This window comes from Neoarius graeffei, chromosome 14 (genome assembly GCF_027579695.1).
Source record: "Neoarius graeffei isolate fNeoGra1 chromosome 14, fNeoGra1.pri, whole genome shotgun sequence".
Lineage (NCBI taxonomy): Eukaryota > Metazoa > Chordata > Actinopteri > Siluriformes > Ariidae > Neoarius > Neoarius graeffei.
Window position 1 is genome coordinate 58,484,366 of NC_083582.1, and position 15,121 is coordinate 58,499,486.

The 15,121-nt window shown below is 38.2% G+C and overlaps 1 protein-coding gene across 3 annotated transcripts in view; it reads right to left on the reverse strand.

Moving 5' to 3' along the window:
• Positions 1 to 15,121, reverse strand: part of LOC132898496 (cadherin-18) — a 298,900-nt gene that overhangs the window by 122,898 nt on the left and 160,881 nt on the right. For 2 of the 3 annotated variants that reach the window (XM_060940160.1, XM_060940158.1), the window contains exons 4-6: positions 13,039 to 13,206; positions 9,096 to 9,283; positions 3,854 to 4,107 (exon numbers count right to left, since the gene is read on the reverse strand). In XM_060940160.1, coding sequence (XP_060796143.1) covers positions 3,854 to 4,107; positions 9,096 to 9,283; positions 13,039 to 13,206 — 610 coding nt within the window. Of the gene's footprint in view, positions 1 to 3,853; positions 4,108 to 9,095; positions 9,284 to 13,034; positions 13,207 to 15,121 lie in introns of all 3 variants that reach the window. The other variant, XM_060940159.1, reaches the window with a different exon arrangement.

Consider the following 15,121-nt stretch of genomic DNA (forward strand, 5'->3'; position numbering starts at 1 on the left):
GAGAATTTCTTTTTGCAGTTAAATCAGAATATACTGGACATTTGAGTGCGAAATTAAACTAGTCTTCTATATCATTTCAGAAACAAACTGTACAACTTCTAAAGCGTTTAGTGAAATTTTGCATGACAGAGAATTTGTTTGATGAGTGTATTTGAATAGTGTGGTAGTGTCTTAGTGCTATTTTGAATTTATGTTTGAAAGTTTTAAGTGAAAGTTTACAAGTGAAATTATAAACATTCTTCTAAAGCATCACTTGTGTTATTTTCTGTGGGTCTCTGTATGGATACAATATACAGGCATGATATTTTTCAGCTAAAAATCTGATTTAAGACTTCCCTTTCATTATTATATTAAAATTCAAGACAAGAGTATTATTTCAGATTTTTCACTCTGAGCTATCTCATGCCTGATACATGAATCCCATAACCTATAGTAATTGATAGAACAATATCAACAATTCAAAAAGTCTTTAATTGTATAAATTTCAAATGGTTTGCAATTAATTGGGATCCACTGTTTTTATCGTTTCAACTGCGCACCATACTCTTGTCCAACTGAAAATGTCATTCACGCACTTTTCTCCCTCATGAGAATTTTGAAAAGTTGGCAAGTATGTGAAAGGATTTTTTAAAAACATTTTTGGGTAAAAGAAAAGAAAAGGAAAACTGTTTCATAGCATTTAACTTTGGTGTTCCACTGATACTAAGAAATCTGACTGAACTTATTACTATCATACACTACAGATACACAGAGAAATGTGGGGTCATAGTAGAGCATAGTAAAGGCATTCATGGCAACTCACTAACGTAAATTAAACTTAGCCTGTTCAAATTAAAGGGAGACAAAATAAGAAGGATGAGGTGATAAAGGTTAAATTATGGTACAGTGGTGCCTCTATGGCAACGCACTTCCATGAATATATTATGGTTTAAAAGCTTGCATAATCTTATGCTTACTTATGCATAGCATGTGGGAGGATAGATCCATTATTTTTGATTTGAAGTCTACAGATAATGGTCTTACAGCACCCCACAAAACCTTCACTCCTTCATCACCCTATCAAAGACGCATACAGTGTCTTGCAAAAGTATTAATCCCCCTTTGTGGTTGTCATGTTTTGACGCATTACATGCTGGAATTAAAATGGATTTTTGGAGGGTTAGCACCATTTGATTTACACAACATGCCTACAACTTTAAAGGTGAAAATTGTTTTATAGTGATACAAATAATAATTAAGATGAAAAAACAGAGCCCTGGAGTGTGCATAGGTATTCACCCCCTTTCATATGAAACCCATAAATAAGAGCTGGTCCAACCAATTAATTTCTTAAGTCACATAAATAGTTGATTAAGATCCATCTGTGTGCAATCAAAGTGTTACATGATCTGTCACATGATGTCTGTATCAGTCAACCTGTTCTGGAAAGACCCTGACTCTGTAACACTACTAAGCAAGCAACATGAAAACCAAGGAGCCTCCAAACAGGTCAGAGACAAAGTTGTGGAGAAGTATAGATCAGGGTTGGGTTATAAAAAATATCCCAAACTTTAAATATCCCAGGGACCACCATTATATCCATTATAGCAAAATGGAAAGAACAAGTCACCACGACAAACCTGACAAGAGAAGGCCACCCACCAAAACTCACAGACTGGGCAAGGAAGGCATTAATCAGAGATATAACAAAGACACCAAAGATAACACTGAAGGAGCTGCAAAGATCTACAGCAGAGATGGGAGTATCTGTTCATAGGACCACTTTAAGCTGTACAGTCCGCAGAGTGGGGCTTTATGGAAGAGTGACCAGAAAAAAAGTCATTGCTTACGAAAACACATTTGGAGTTTGCCCAACATCATGTGGCAGACTCCCTAAACACATGGAAGAAGATTCTCTGGTCAAATGAGACTAAAATTGATCTTTTTTGGCCATCATAGGAAATGCCATGTGTGGCAGAAACCCAACACCCTGAGAACAGCATTCCTACAGTGAAGCATGGTGGTGGCAGCATTATGCTGTGGGGATATTTTTTCATCTGCAGGGACATGAAAGCTGGTCAGGACTGAAGGAAAGATGGATGGCACTAAACACAGGACAATGCTGGAGGAAAACCTGTTTGAGGTGGTGTTTACATTAGACCGTATCCGTCTCGTTTTCGTCGCGGATGCACTGTCCGTTCACATTAAAACGCCGGGAAACGACTCCACAGGCGGAACAACTTGAATCCGCCAGGGCCCACGTATTCAATCCATTACGTATCTGATCCAGTGCTGTGTAAACATTGAGGAACGAGGATACGCTGTGCTGAGCTCTAGCTGACGTCATCATTGGACAACGTCACTGTGACATCCACCTTCCTGATTCGCTGGCGTTGGTCATGCCATGTTGGTCATGTGACACGACTGCTGAAAAACGGCGCGGACTTTCACTTCCTGCTATTTGTCCCGAATCACTGCTCGTGCGCTTCACTCGCGCGCTCTGTGAGCTGCGCAGGGCCGGAGTGCGCACCCTCCAGAGGGCACTCGCTGTTCAGGGCGGAGTGATTTGGAGCGCAGGATGCCTGCGGAGCCGAGCGTATCCGTGTATTGGCGTTACTGTGTGCACGCGAATTGTGTATTGGTGTTGCTGTGTCCACGCGAATCATTTTAAAAAAGTTAATCTGATGATCCGCTGATACGGTCTAATGTAAACACCACCTGAGTCAGCCAGAGGTTTGAGACTGGGACGAAGGTTCACGTTCCATCAGGACAATGAACCTAAACATACTGCTAAAGCTACACTGGAGTGATTTAAAGGGAAACATTTAAATATCTTGGAATGGCTTAACCAAAGCCCAGACCTCAATCCAATTGAGAATCTGTGGCATAACTTGAAGACTGCTGTATACCAATGCAACCCATCTAACTTGAAGGAGTTGGAGCAGTTTGGCCTTGAGGAATGGGCAAAAATCCCAGTGGCTAGATGTGCTAAGCTAATAGAGGCATATCCCAAGAGACTTGCAGGTGTAATTGTAGCAAAAGGTGGCTCTACAAAGTATTGACTTTTTTTTTTTGGGGGGGGGATACTTATGTATACTCCAGATTTCTGGCTTTTTTAATCTTAATTATTGTTTGTGTCACAATAAAACAAAAATTTCCACCTTTAAAGTGTTAGGCATGTTGTGTAAATCAAATGGTGCTAACCCTCCCAAAAATCCATTTTAATTCCAGCTTGTAATGCGACAAAACAGGACAAACACCAAGGAGGATGAATACTTTTGCAAGACACTGTATTAACAAAAGAGAAAGGCAATTTTTTTTTTTGAAAGAGCCAGGAGACAGGATGGAATTGGGAAAACAAAAGATTCAGCAGAATGGGTAGGTGGCAGCAGTACAATGGTAATAATTGACATACAAACTTGCAACATTGACGTCAGTAAATTGAATGTACAGTACCAATCAAAAGTTTGGATACACATACTCATTCATAGGTTTTTCTGTATTTTGACTATTTTCTACATTGTAGAACAATACTGAAGACATAAAAACTATGAAAAAATATATGGAACATATATGGAATTATGTGGTAAACAAAAAAAGTGTTAAAAAAACCCTAAATATGTTTCATATTGCACATTCTCATATATATATATATATATATATATATATATATATATATATATATATATATATACACACACACACACACTAATTGGCATTATCTTCACCAGCTTCATGAGGTCATTACGTTGACATAAAGTGTCTTTTAATTGATAAAAATAAAGAAAAAAACATTGACTTAGAAGGTCTGTCCAAACTTTTTTTTACTCATACTGTATGCTCATGCTGCATATGAACCATTTTACCTTCTTACCTGATCTGGCTGTTCTTGCTGTCTGGATCCTGTGCTGTAACTGATCCAACTTCTGTACCAATTTTTGCATTCTCATAGACATCCAGAATATAGTAATCCATTGAGAAAACAGGTGGTTCATCCACATCCCCAACTGTTATCTTGAAAGTAGCATTATCCTTAAATGATCCCAGATGGGAGAAGCGGGGGTCAAGGTGTGTATTCTCTGCTGCAATATGTAGAGTGTACTGTCTCTTCTTTTCATAGTTAAGTGGCTTGAAAAACAACAATGAAAAGTTGGTTCACTGATTTTCTAATCAGAAACATTGCTGTCAATCACAGATAAATTACATTTATGTTATATTTATTACAGACTCTTCAGTGCTATCCACTTAGTCACAAATAAAATGTTTTGAATACATGTCCAATGTAGTCATGGTAGGGGAATAAATAATACTTGGCTAGAGGTTGTCTTCACCTTTAGTAAAGTTGCGTGCAGATGTTTTTGTAGGCCAACCAAACAAACAATTCCCACCAGTTTCAGCAACACTGATTTTCTTCATACTGGTGTTTTAAAGATTAACAATACCCCAAAATTAACTCCTTTATACTGACAGATAATATCTATACAAGACATGTTTGAATGTTCACTTGTTCATATTTTTATCTGTATACTGTGTACAGATTTTATTTTCAAAGAAAAAACAGTGTCACTGGGCGCTGACGTCTTACTCTCTCCAAGGTTCACATGTTGTGCTCTGAGCCCAAAAAACATTAAAGAATCCAAGATTGTGACATCATTACATGATACATGACTTATAGGCTACGTTTACATTAGACCGTATCTGTCTCATTTTCTTCGCGGATGCACTGTCCGTTTACATTAAACCGCCTGGAAACGCCGGGAAACGGGAATCCGCCAGGGTCCACGTATTCAATCTAGATCGTGTCAGCTCCGGTGCTGTGTAAACATTGAGAATACGCGGATACGTTGTGCTGAGCTCTAGCTGGCGTCTCATTGGACAACGTCACTGTGACATCCACCTTCCTGATTCGCTGGCGTTGGTCATGTGACGCGACTGCTGAAAAACAGCGCGGACTTCCGCCTTGTATCACCTTTCATTAAAGAGTATAAAAGTATGAAAATACTGCAAATACTGATGCAAATACTGCCCATTGTGTAGTTATGATTGTCTTTAGGCTTGCCATCCTTCCACTTGCAAGTAGTAAGTGATATGCGCTGGGATCACACACACAGCGGCTCAGTCCCGAATCGTGGCTTGTGCACTTCACTCGCGCGCTGTGTGAGCTGCGCAGGGCTGGAGTGCGCACCCTCCAGAGGGCACTCGCTGTTCAGGGTGGAGTGATTTGGAGCGCAGGATGCCTGCGGAGCCGAGCGTATCCGTGTATTGGCGTTGCTGTGTGCACGCAAATCGTGTATTGGTGTTGCTGTGTGCACACTAATCGTTTTAAAAACGTTAATCTGATGATCCGCTGATACGGTCTAATGTAAACATGGGCACAGAGGCTGAGCTCAAGTGGACACATTGCTTCTAAATTGTTGTAAACAACCTTGAAGATGCCCGAGTGTCAAGCATTTGGTTGTAAAAATAAGCCAGATCTTTGAAGCAGTGAACACACACACACACACACACACACACACACACACACAAACAACTAAACAGTGAGCAGACCCATACCCAGTCTTTGGGAGCATTTTGCTGCCTATAAACTCCATTGCTGGCCACTCGCAGTGTTTTTTTTTTTTTTTCAAAATTAAAATTTTCCTTGTATTTTTATGACATTTTTATTTGCTTTTATTAACTGAGAAAAGCGATCTTTTTAGATGTGAAGAATCATGTTGCTGTGGCAACAGGATTGCTTACTAGTATCTGTGTCGGTACTGTGTATGCATTATTGAGCTGAGTGAGATTTAAACTTCATAAAAGTGAAGTCTGTTGACACGTGTTTTTTTGCCTGTAAAAATCACATGGTTATAGAAAATTTCAAATTAGCTTTTTAGAATTAGAAGGCCTTATTTGTCATATATACATTACAGCACAGTGAAGTTCTTCCTCTGCTTTTAACCAGAGGTGAAAACACACACACACACACAGACAGAGAGAGAGAGAGAGAGAGAGAGAGAGAGAGCAGTGGTGCCTGGGGATTTTTTATTTTTATTAAAGTTTTTTTTTAATTAATTTTTTTTTTTTAGAATTAGAAGCCTTTACTTGATGTCTCTGTGTAATGAAAGGAAACGGTGTACTAGTGTCCTAGTTATGACACAAGTGGATATCTGGTTTCAGTGCAAATAGTTCCGTCTGGGTAAGCCTATTTTCATAAAATTCATAACTTTTAAATATCAATATCATAACTTTTAAAATGGATCAATTGTTGTTATAAAGTTTTATTTTTAATTTAAACATGCGGAGGGAACATCAGAGCACTTGCCATGATCAGCAAACAGCATTTATTTTGGGGGTTTGTTTGACTTTAAATGCCAATCACCTGTAAATTTTCAGGACCCTTCACAGCTGGTTTTCATATGCTAAATCTTTTGTCATGCAGCTTAGCCACTGCTGCAACGGATTCAGGTGAATCTGATAAAATTATTTATCGTTTCGGCCTGGCGTCCACACGGCACCGGTGTTTTGGGTGCCCCAAAATGAGAACGGGTTCCAGAGTGGAAAAATCTGGCAACGGCGCCGTTGGGAAGTCGTCTGGATGAGTAGAACGGATTTGTTTACGATGACGTCACGACCACATGACTAGAACAAGCAGCACTCTCGCTGTTTTGTATGAACCACTGCATTGCATTCACTTTTGTATACAGCTTTTCTTTTAAATAAACAAGTAACTGAACCATTTTTTGAATTTCTTTTTTTTATTGGATAAGACTGCTTTTCAAAATGTTCACACACAATATAAAAAGTTACATAAATTATATAAAAATGCTTTTCAAAATGTTCACACACAATAAAAAAATTAAGTTATATAAAACTATGCACACTAATAAAACTAATTTGTACACACAGAAGGCACGATTTCCTCGCCCATCTTCTTCTTGTTGTGTGTTTGTTCCTGACAGCGCTTCACACCGGGTAGAAGAAGGGGTTTATGCCATAGATTTACATAGAAGACTAGATTCCTCACTGTGTATTCCAGAACGTCCGCACAGGGCGGCGATCTTACCATAGACAAGCTTTTCCACAGAATTTGCAGTACACTGAGGTAAACTGAGGTAAGACCATTGAGGTGCTTAAACGTTTATACTCTTATCTCGCTGAAATTTTGATGTATATACAAATGGTTTTATTTCTTAAAACATTATTAATGTGGTTGTAATTCTGGGTGCTTGAACATGCTAAAATCGTACCTTTTCAAAAACGACTTACTGCAGCTTTGTCAAAGTTGTGTTTCATGCTAGGCTAGCTCGTAGCACCAAGTAATTTTACATAGAAGGTCATGAGATAATATTTTCAATAACTGAAGTTGCACTTGCACATGGTTTTCATTTTCGGGTTGGTTAATTGAAAACAACTTGCATTATGATTTCTAGAGGAAATTAAATTACTTCTGTGCTAACATATATTGACTTTGACATGATAATCAGCTTTGAATGTTCTTTTTGTAAATGTAAAGATATCTTTTTATCCTTGGAAGTATAACCACATGTGATTAATTAAATGCTTTTTTTGTCACAAACTACCGTGAGTCGCTGTCACTGTTTTATACTATTACTTACTCAGGCAGTGCATTTATTATGCTATGATGTGAGTTTACATTTGTTATTATGCTATGATGTGAGTGCATTAGGTTTTTGAGGTGGATGAAGTATTTCTGAAGTTTCAGAAGTGAGTAAGCTGTTTATTTAACTTTAGCTTCCCCTACGGCCCTATCACATATTTTCACTAAAAATTGGAAATAAATTGTATGGTTATTTGTCCTAAGGCCGCAGTTATCCATAAGTATGCAGTGTTAGGCTTCTCACAGCATAGGAATTTCAGCATGCATCCTGTCTTACAGTCTGTAGTATACTGAAATATTTTCGCCAAGCTATGCATATTTTTTTAAAACATAAAATGATTATTCATCATTAATATCATAAATACATACTTCCGTTTGTTTTTTTTATATAACAAACCAAACCGTTTGAATATCGACTGAAATTTGAGGAAGTTACGGTCATCTGAAAAGTACATATCGCTACCAACACAATGTAATGGGTAAGCCAGCTGTCTCAGGTAAGATGGCCGCCATGTGCGGACGTTCGACTTCGTTGACGGGCAACGGGGACAAGGCATCTAGTCTTCTATGTAAATCTATGGTTTATGCGCATGCATCTACTTCTATTGTTCTGGTGTCTCCGATGGGCCCGTCTTACAGCGCCCCTAGAGGTGTGGCATGTGTATTGCATCGTTTTCAGCAAGCGTTGCGTTACCATATGTACCTGATATTTTACTGATCCGTTGCCCATGTGGACGCGATATTTTTTTAAATAAAATCTCGTTGCCATTGTCATGTGGATGTAGCCTAAGAGACATACACTATTTTTTTCTCTTTTCATAGGGTGCCAATGAGTTTTCTTATTTGGATTGCTTTCTTTCAAGTTGTTAATATGAAATCTTGTAAATTTCACACACACACACACACACACACACACACACACAAAAAAAAAAATCACAACATTTTTCTATGTGATGTAAATGTGACAACATGGTCTGTATATAAATGTGTACTAACTGGTGCCAATTATGATTTACTTTATTGTCTTCTTAGGGAAATTTACATAAACTCAGGAGCTCTCATAGGATAGGATTCTTTTTTCAAACTAATTGGATTTTCTTTAATACTACATTCTCCAATAAATGCTACCATGAATTATTTACGAATGAATTTGTTCATATCCAGCTTGATAAATGAGGCCTTTTGTCATCTGGTGGTCTGATCGGACCAAAATATTGAGATTACTTCTTGGATGAGCTCCACATTCTCTGAATTTAGGCAGGACCACTGACTTGTAAGGTGATTCTTTGTATTGTATGAGGAATCAGTGGAGTTATAACATTGGGTTTTATTCCCATCTTTACCCAATAGATCAACACAATCGACTTTATAATTATATAATTAGAGTATAAAAAGAAACATCTTTTTCTCTGCAAAATAAACACGATAATTTTATTGATGTGGTTTTTGAATGGTGTCCAAATTTTCTGCAGCATTGTAAAATATAGAAGAGAAATCTATGAAGATGGCTCAGTACCTTTTTCAGACTAATGATGCCCTCTCTTGTGTCTTTGTCTGTAGTTATTGAGAACACATTGGCTCCTTCCTGGTTAATAATACTGTATTTGATTTCAGCATTGAGTCCCACATCTTCATCTTCTGCTTTGATCTTTCCCACCGGTTTCCCCACCTGAGCAGACTCTGGCACAAACACCTGGAAGCTTTCTGCAGACACACAAGAAAAGGACGAGGGAACACGAGCTGTCATATTACAGCATGGTTCTTTAAATCTCATTAGCATTGAAAAGCTTATTCAAGAAAACAATATATATAAAATGGTGCAAATCCTTTTATATAGATGTGCTTCAGAATTGCAAGCAGACTGTATTATTTTATAGGTGGGGTGATAGGATTCCTTTTTGTGTGCACAGTAACTGTGAATAAATTCATATAAGATTAATGCATTATTCATAGTTCAGAACTGGTTTTTTTGTTTTGTTTTTATGAAAGCTGCTGAGACATCTGCTATCCGATACATAATGATTAGAAATAGTACTTCAGAGAGCCAGTGAAATAATGTGCCATGCTGGAATAAGATTGGATCCATACATGAGAGAGGAAGACATGCATAACTGGTCATTAAAAAAAGAAAAAAAGTGGGGGTTTATAAGAACAGGGCCTGAATAACAAAAGTAATAATTACTTAATAAATGCATGGGTGATACTAAGGGTATTAATTTCTGAATTAATATTAAGTCATGCTGGGTGTTGTGGTTGATTGATTGATTGATTGATTGATTGATTGATTGATTGATTGATTGATTGATTGATTGATTGAGCTAAACCAGGAATGTTGCAGACCCAGTGGAGAAAAAAAAAATCATAGCAACAATCATCATGCACTGAACACAATTCTAAACACAGCACCTTAAAAAAGGGGAAATATATTTTTATATTGAAATGTTGAGTTTCATTGTTTTTTTGCATTGCATGTGCATTGTTTGTGGGTTTGAAATGAACAAATGAATTTTTTACATCTGCTCAGTAATGAGTCAAGTCCCATAAAAAATAATCCACCCAGTAGATAAGTGTGGCCATTTGAACAGTATCATCAGTACACAGACACACCTTACTATTGGGGACAATAAAAGGCCACCCCAAATCCTCCAGATTTGTCATACATGACAATGTACAGATGTCACAAGTCAACAGGGAGAGGGCAGGTCTCAGGTTGTGCACACAGTTTCTGGAAACTGAAAATATCCCTGTTCTTCAGTGGCCTTCCTATTCACCAGACATGTCCCCTATTGACCATTTGTGGGACGTTCTGGATTGTCGGGTAAGTTAGCATATTCCTGTCCCTTGGAATATCTGTGAACTCTGCACAGCTCTGATGGAGGAATGGGACAGCATTCCAAGAGCCTCAATTAATAGTCCCATTCACTCTAAGCGAAGGAGAGGCACTGCATGAGAGAATGCAAATGGTGGTCACACACTACTGAAAGTGTGTATGTATTTTGTTGCACACTGGTGATTTCATATACATGAATTATTTAGTTTAACTGTTTAGAGCACATGTACATAAAATGTGTATATAGCTTAGGTGTTGCGTTTATATTTTTGTTCAGTGTACATACATCATACATGCTAATGTTAGGCAAGTGCAGGTGTATCTTAATTAAAAGCTCAGTCCAAATCATTAAAATCCAAAAACAAAATAGGAAAACAGGCACAGGCCAGGTGATCTTCAAACAGACAAAACTGGGAAAGGGAAAGATAAAACATACAAACGTCCAATGTCCAAGTTGAGAACAATACAGAGATCTAAGTTGCATGCTCAGAGTGAGATTTTGCAAAATTTGTGTGTGTGTGTGTGTGTGTGTGTGTGTGTGTGTACTTGCTCCATATTGAGGACCTGAATACATATTTTTTAGCAATATAGGACATTTTTGGGAAGTAAAGACATTTTGGCTGGTCCTCACTTCTTCAAAGGGCTGTTTGTGGGTAAAGACTTAGTTTTAGGGTTCAGGTTAGAATTAGGTTTAGGTTAGGGTTAGGGTCAGGTGTCTAATTAAAGTGTATGTAATGCCTTATTGTAATATTTTAAAATGAATATATATCGTTAGTAACAACCAAAATGAATTAATAAAGCGGGGGGGGGGAATAATATGAATTATTTGTTATTTTATTATCAAGCACAAAACTATCGATAAATCATGGCTTCTGGATCCCGAAAAAAAGCAGCTTTGCCCCAGGGCTAATCTTGCATGACGTCAGGTATGGAACCCTGGTTATCTGGGTCATTTCGGTTCATCTGACTCCGTGCTTGTTTACTTGCTGAAATTGCATATTGTTGTTGGAATCTTACAAAAATAATGATGGGAAAGTGCTGCGTTGTGTTTGGATGTTCAAATCTATATACAACAGGACATTCAGTTCACGAATTTCTGAGAAATGACACTAATGTAAAGCGACAGTGGGTGAGATTTGTGCAAACGAAGTGGGCAGATTTCATGTCGCCTAATAATAATAAATCTGATTCATCAAGTGTTCATCACCACCAGAACGACCAGATGGGAATTATTGGAGCAAAAAGAAACCCATTTATTTAATAAATTACATTTGATCTGACATTTGGACAGTTCGTCGATTCCCCTATTATCGCCCACTTCATATTTTCTTTCACACTGAATAAGCGTACGTTTTAAAGATTATATTTCTGCATTTACTGAGGTACATGCAAATATTTTCCCTATATTTTGCAGTGGCCAGCTTAGAATAGAAATCCACCAACCAATCTGTGTTTCCAATTCTCTCTGGCTGGTGGGGCGCTATCGGCAGTGAGTGGGACTGTCATGAACTGGCAGTTTCTCGTCTTGGGGGCTCGAAAAGATAACCATTTACTCCGGAATATCTTTGATAATCATCTGCCCCTTCGTCCGACATATAAGAATCCCAATCACGATCAGAATTCTCTCCAAAATGTGATTCCATATCGAGACTGGTCTAACCACTGCTGTGCATGGGAATGAAATTGATACCTGGATCTTTGTTACACATTTGACATCATGCTCACTTTTCGGATCTTCCAGTTCGGTCTTGGCAAATTCTGTGAAAATCGACTGATTTTATTGATTTTCCATTAATTTATGGCCTTTTGGATCAGCTATGGTTTGAAAACACATGGTCAATCAATATAATGATTGTTGCTTTGTACAATGAAAAAAGTGTGGTTTAGGGATGTTAAATTCACTTTTAGTTCAGGTGTGTGTAATCAGGAGTGAAGCAAACTAGAGCATGTGACGAAGTCATGCGAGGCAGTTTATAATCTGTGTAGCTGATAGTGACACACAAAAAGTGACAGTCTTGTTTTGTGCTCACTAATCACTTTTATTATAACTGGTGCCAAATTGTATCTCCAATAGCTGTTAATTTTTACATGAACTATGCAACAAATAGTAGCTCAGATGAATACATATACAATAGGTATCACCTTCAGTTTTGACTTGTGCAAGTAGTATATCTTCACAGCTATACCGGGATATTCATTCATTCTCAGGTTCTTAAGTAAAAGGGCATAGGGGAATTAAATTTGTCCATTCAAAAAAAAAGAAAAGAAAGCAAGACTTGAGGAATAGCCAAAAAGCCAAGACTAAAGGAATACAAAAGATCTGAACCATCATCTTCAGATTACAAGCAAACTTGCTGCCAGTATGCAACAAAAAAGCTCTAGCTTATACTTAAGAATGATCAAGTTAATGATTTGATTAGTTTTACATTTTGTGTGGTTTTGCAAGTGTGAACGCTGAAGTTGATACTTATGGACATAAAATGTACTGCAGTAATCTGTTACCACAGTCGTTATGTCTCATTTATAGTTCATGTGTGGCTACATTGTTAATAGAAGTAACATAAAATTGGGCCAGAAGCGTTATAAACTGAGATGAACATGACTAAAAAATTCTGTGTCTATTACTCACCCGGGGGAAATTTGGGAGGATTATCATTGACGTCAGTTAGTGTGATGTTAACCATGGTGGAGCCTGACAGTCCTCCCACCTGACCTGCCATGTCTTTGGCCTGGATGACCACTGTATAGTGCTCTCTTGCTTCTCGATCCATGTCAGGCAATGCTGTTCTGATTACTCCTGAAAAGAATAAAGCTCAATCTTCATTTATTCATTATGTTAAAGTCTTAAATACAGGGACAAATTGACCAATAAATATCAGTAAACTATTCTTAACTGTTGTCACAACATCAGGCTTACATTTGGATATCCCTTTGATGGTATGCGAATTATAACTTAGACCATACCATACCATAAAAACAAGCCTCTAATATGTTCTGTGTTTTTTTATTCTGAAGTTTGCTCTCTGCCAAAGCCTGTCTTACTCTATTTTTCATTAAATTTTATATGAATGCACAGCCTTGGAGTGATAGGGAACACAACCTTCACACAATACTCATTCCATTGTATTTACCCTTACAGTGAAACACACACACACACACACACACACACACACACACACACACACACACACAGAGCTATCCTCATATTTACTCAAAATATGTTTACACTCATTTTGATCGAATAAATGGGATTAAATAAATTGCAATCTAAGTTATTTTGTTTTACATACAGTCTCAGAAACAGTAATCAAGATGCTTACATTCACAGCTCTCAGTTTGATATTTTCAGTTTGAAAATGCAAACAAACAAATCTTGTGTTACCACAATTGCAAGCTTAGATTTTGATATTCATACATATAATAAATAAATAAATAAATAAAATGGGGCGGCACGATGGTGTAGTGGTTAGCGCTGTTGCCTCACAGCAAGAAGGTCCAGGTTCGAGCCCCGCGGCCGATGAGGGCCTTTCTGTGCGGAGTTTGCATGTTCTCCCTGTGTCCGCGTGGGTTTCCTCCGGGTGCTCTGGTTTCCCCCACAGTCCAAAGACATGCAGGTTAGGTTAACTGGTGACTCTAAATTGACCGTAGGTGTGAATGTGAGTGTGAATGGTTGTCTGTGTCTATGTATCAGCCCTGTGATGACCTGGCGACTTGTCCAGGGTGTACCCTGCCTTTCGCCCGTAGTCAGTTGGGATAGACTCCAGCTTGCCTGCGACCCTGTAGAACAGGATAAAGCGGCTAGAGATAATGAGATGAGAAATAAATAAAATTATATACACACACACCCTGGTTTGCTTTTCAGGTCCTAAGCAATAAACAGTTATGTCAAATAACTTGTATCTTATAACATGCATACCATAGAACCAAGACTTTAATATATATATTTACATTTAAATTTATGGCATTTTCCAGATGCTCTTATCCAGAGTGACTTACATAAGTGCTTTGAAGCTTTGTATCAAGTAATGTATCCTGATACATATTCCCTAAGCCATGGACTAAGAGTACGACCAGTCTAAAATTCTGTCGGGGAGATGTTGTCATCGCCGAACCCAATCCACACTTGAGGCGAATCATGTTTGGTTGACTTAACCAGAATTGCAGCAGTAGGGTGGCCAGTTCCTTTCTGCACACTCACACACACATTCATACCTATGGGCAATTTACAGTAGCCAGTTAACCTAATTGCATTTCTTTGGACTGTGGGGGAAACCAAAGCACCCAGAGGAAGCCCACGCAGACATGGGGAGAACATGCAAACTCCACACAGAAAGGCCCCCATTAGCCACTGGGCTCGAACCCAGAACCCTTTTGCTGTGAGGCAACAGTGCTAACCACTACACCACCTTGTCACCCACTGGGGAGATAATATAGTAAAAACAGCACAAACAACATGAGAATTTTTTATGAAAGTGCTCATTTAAATACTTCAGGAAGAGATCAGATTTCAGACATCATTTGAAGACAGCCAGTGATTCAACTGTTCGGATATCTATGGGAACAGATTTCACTACCACCTAGGTGCCAGAACAGAGAAGATTCTTGATGAATGCCCTCCTTGTACTCTGAGAGATGGTAGGACCATTCGATTATAGGGAGCATGGTGCAGTGTGGGGTGCTTTGAGTTAAGTGGCTGGTGGTCCATTTTTGGA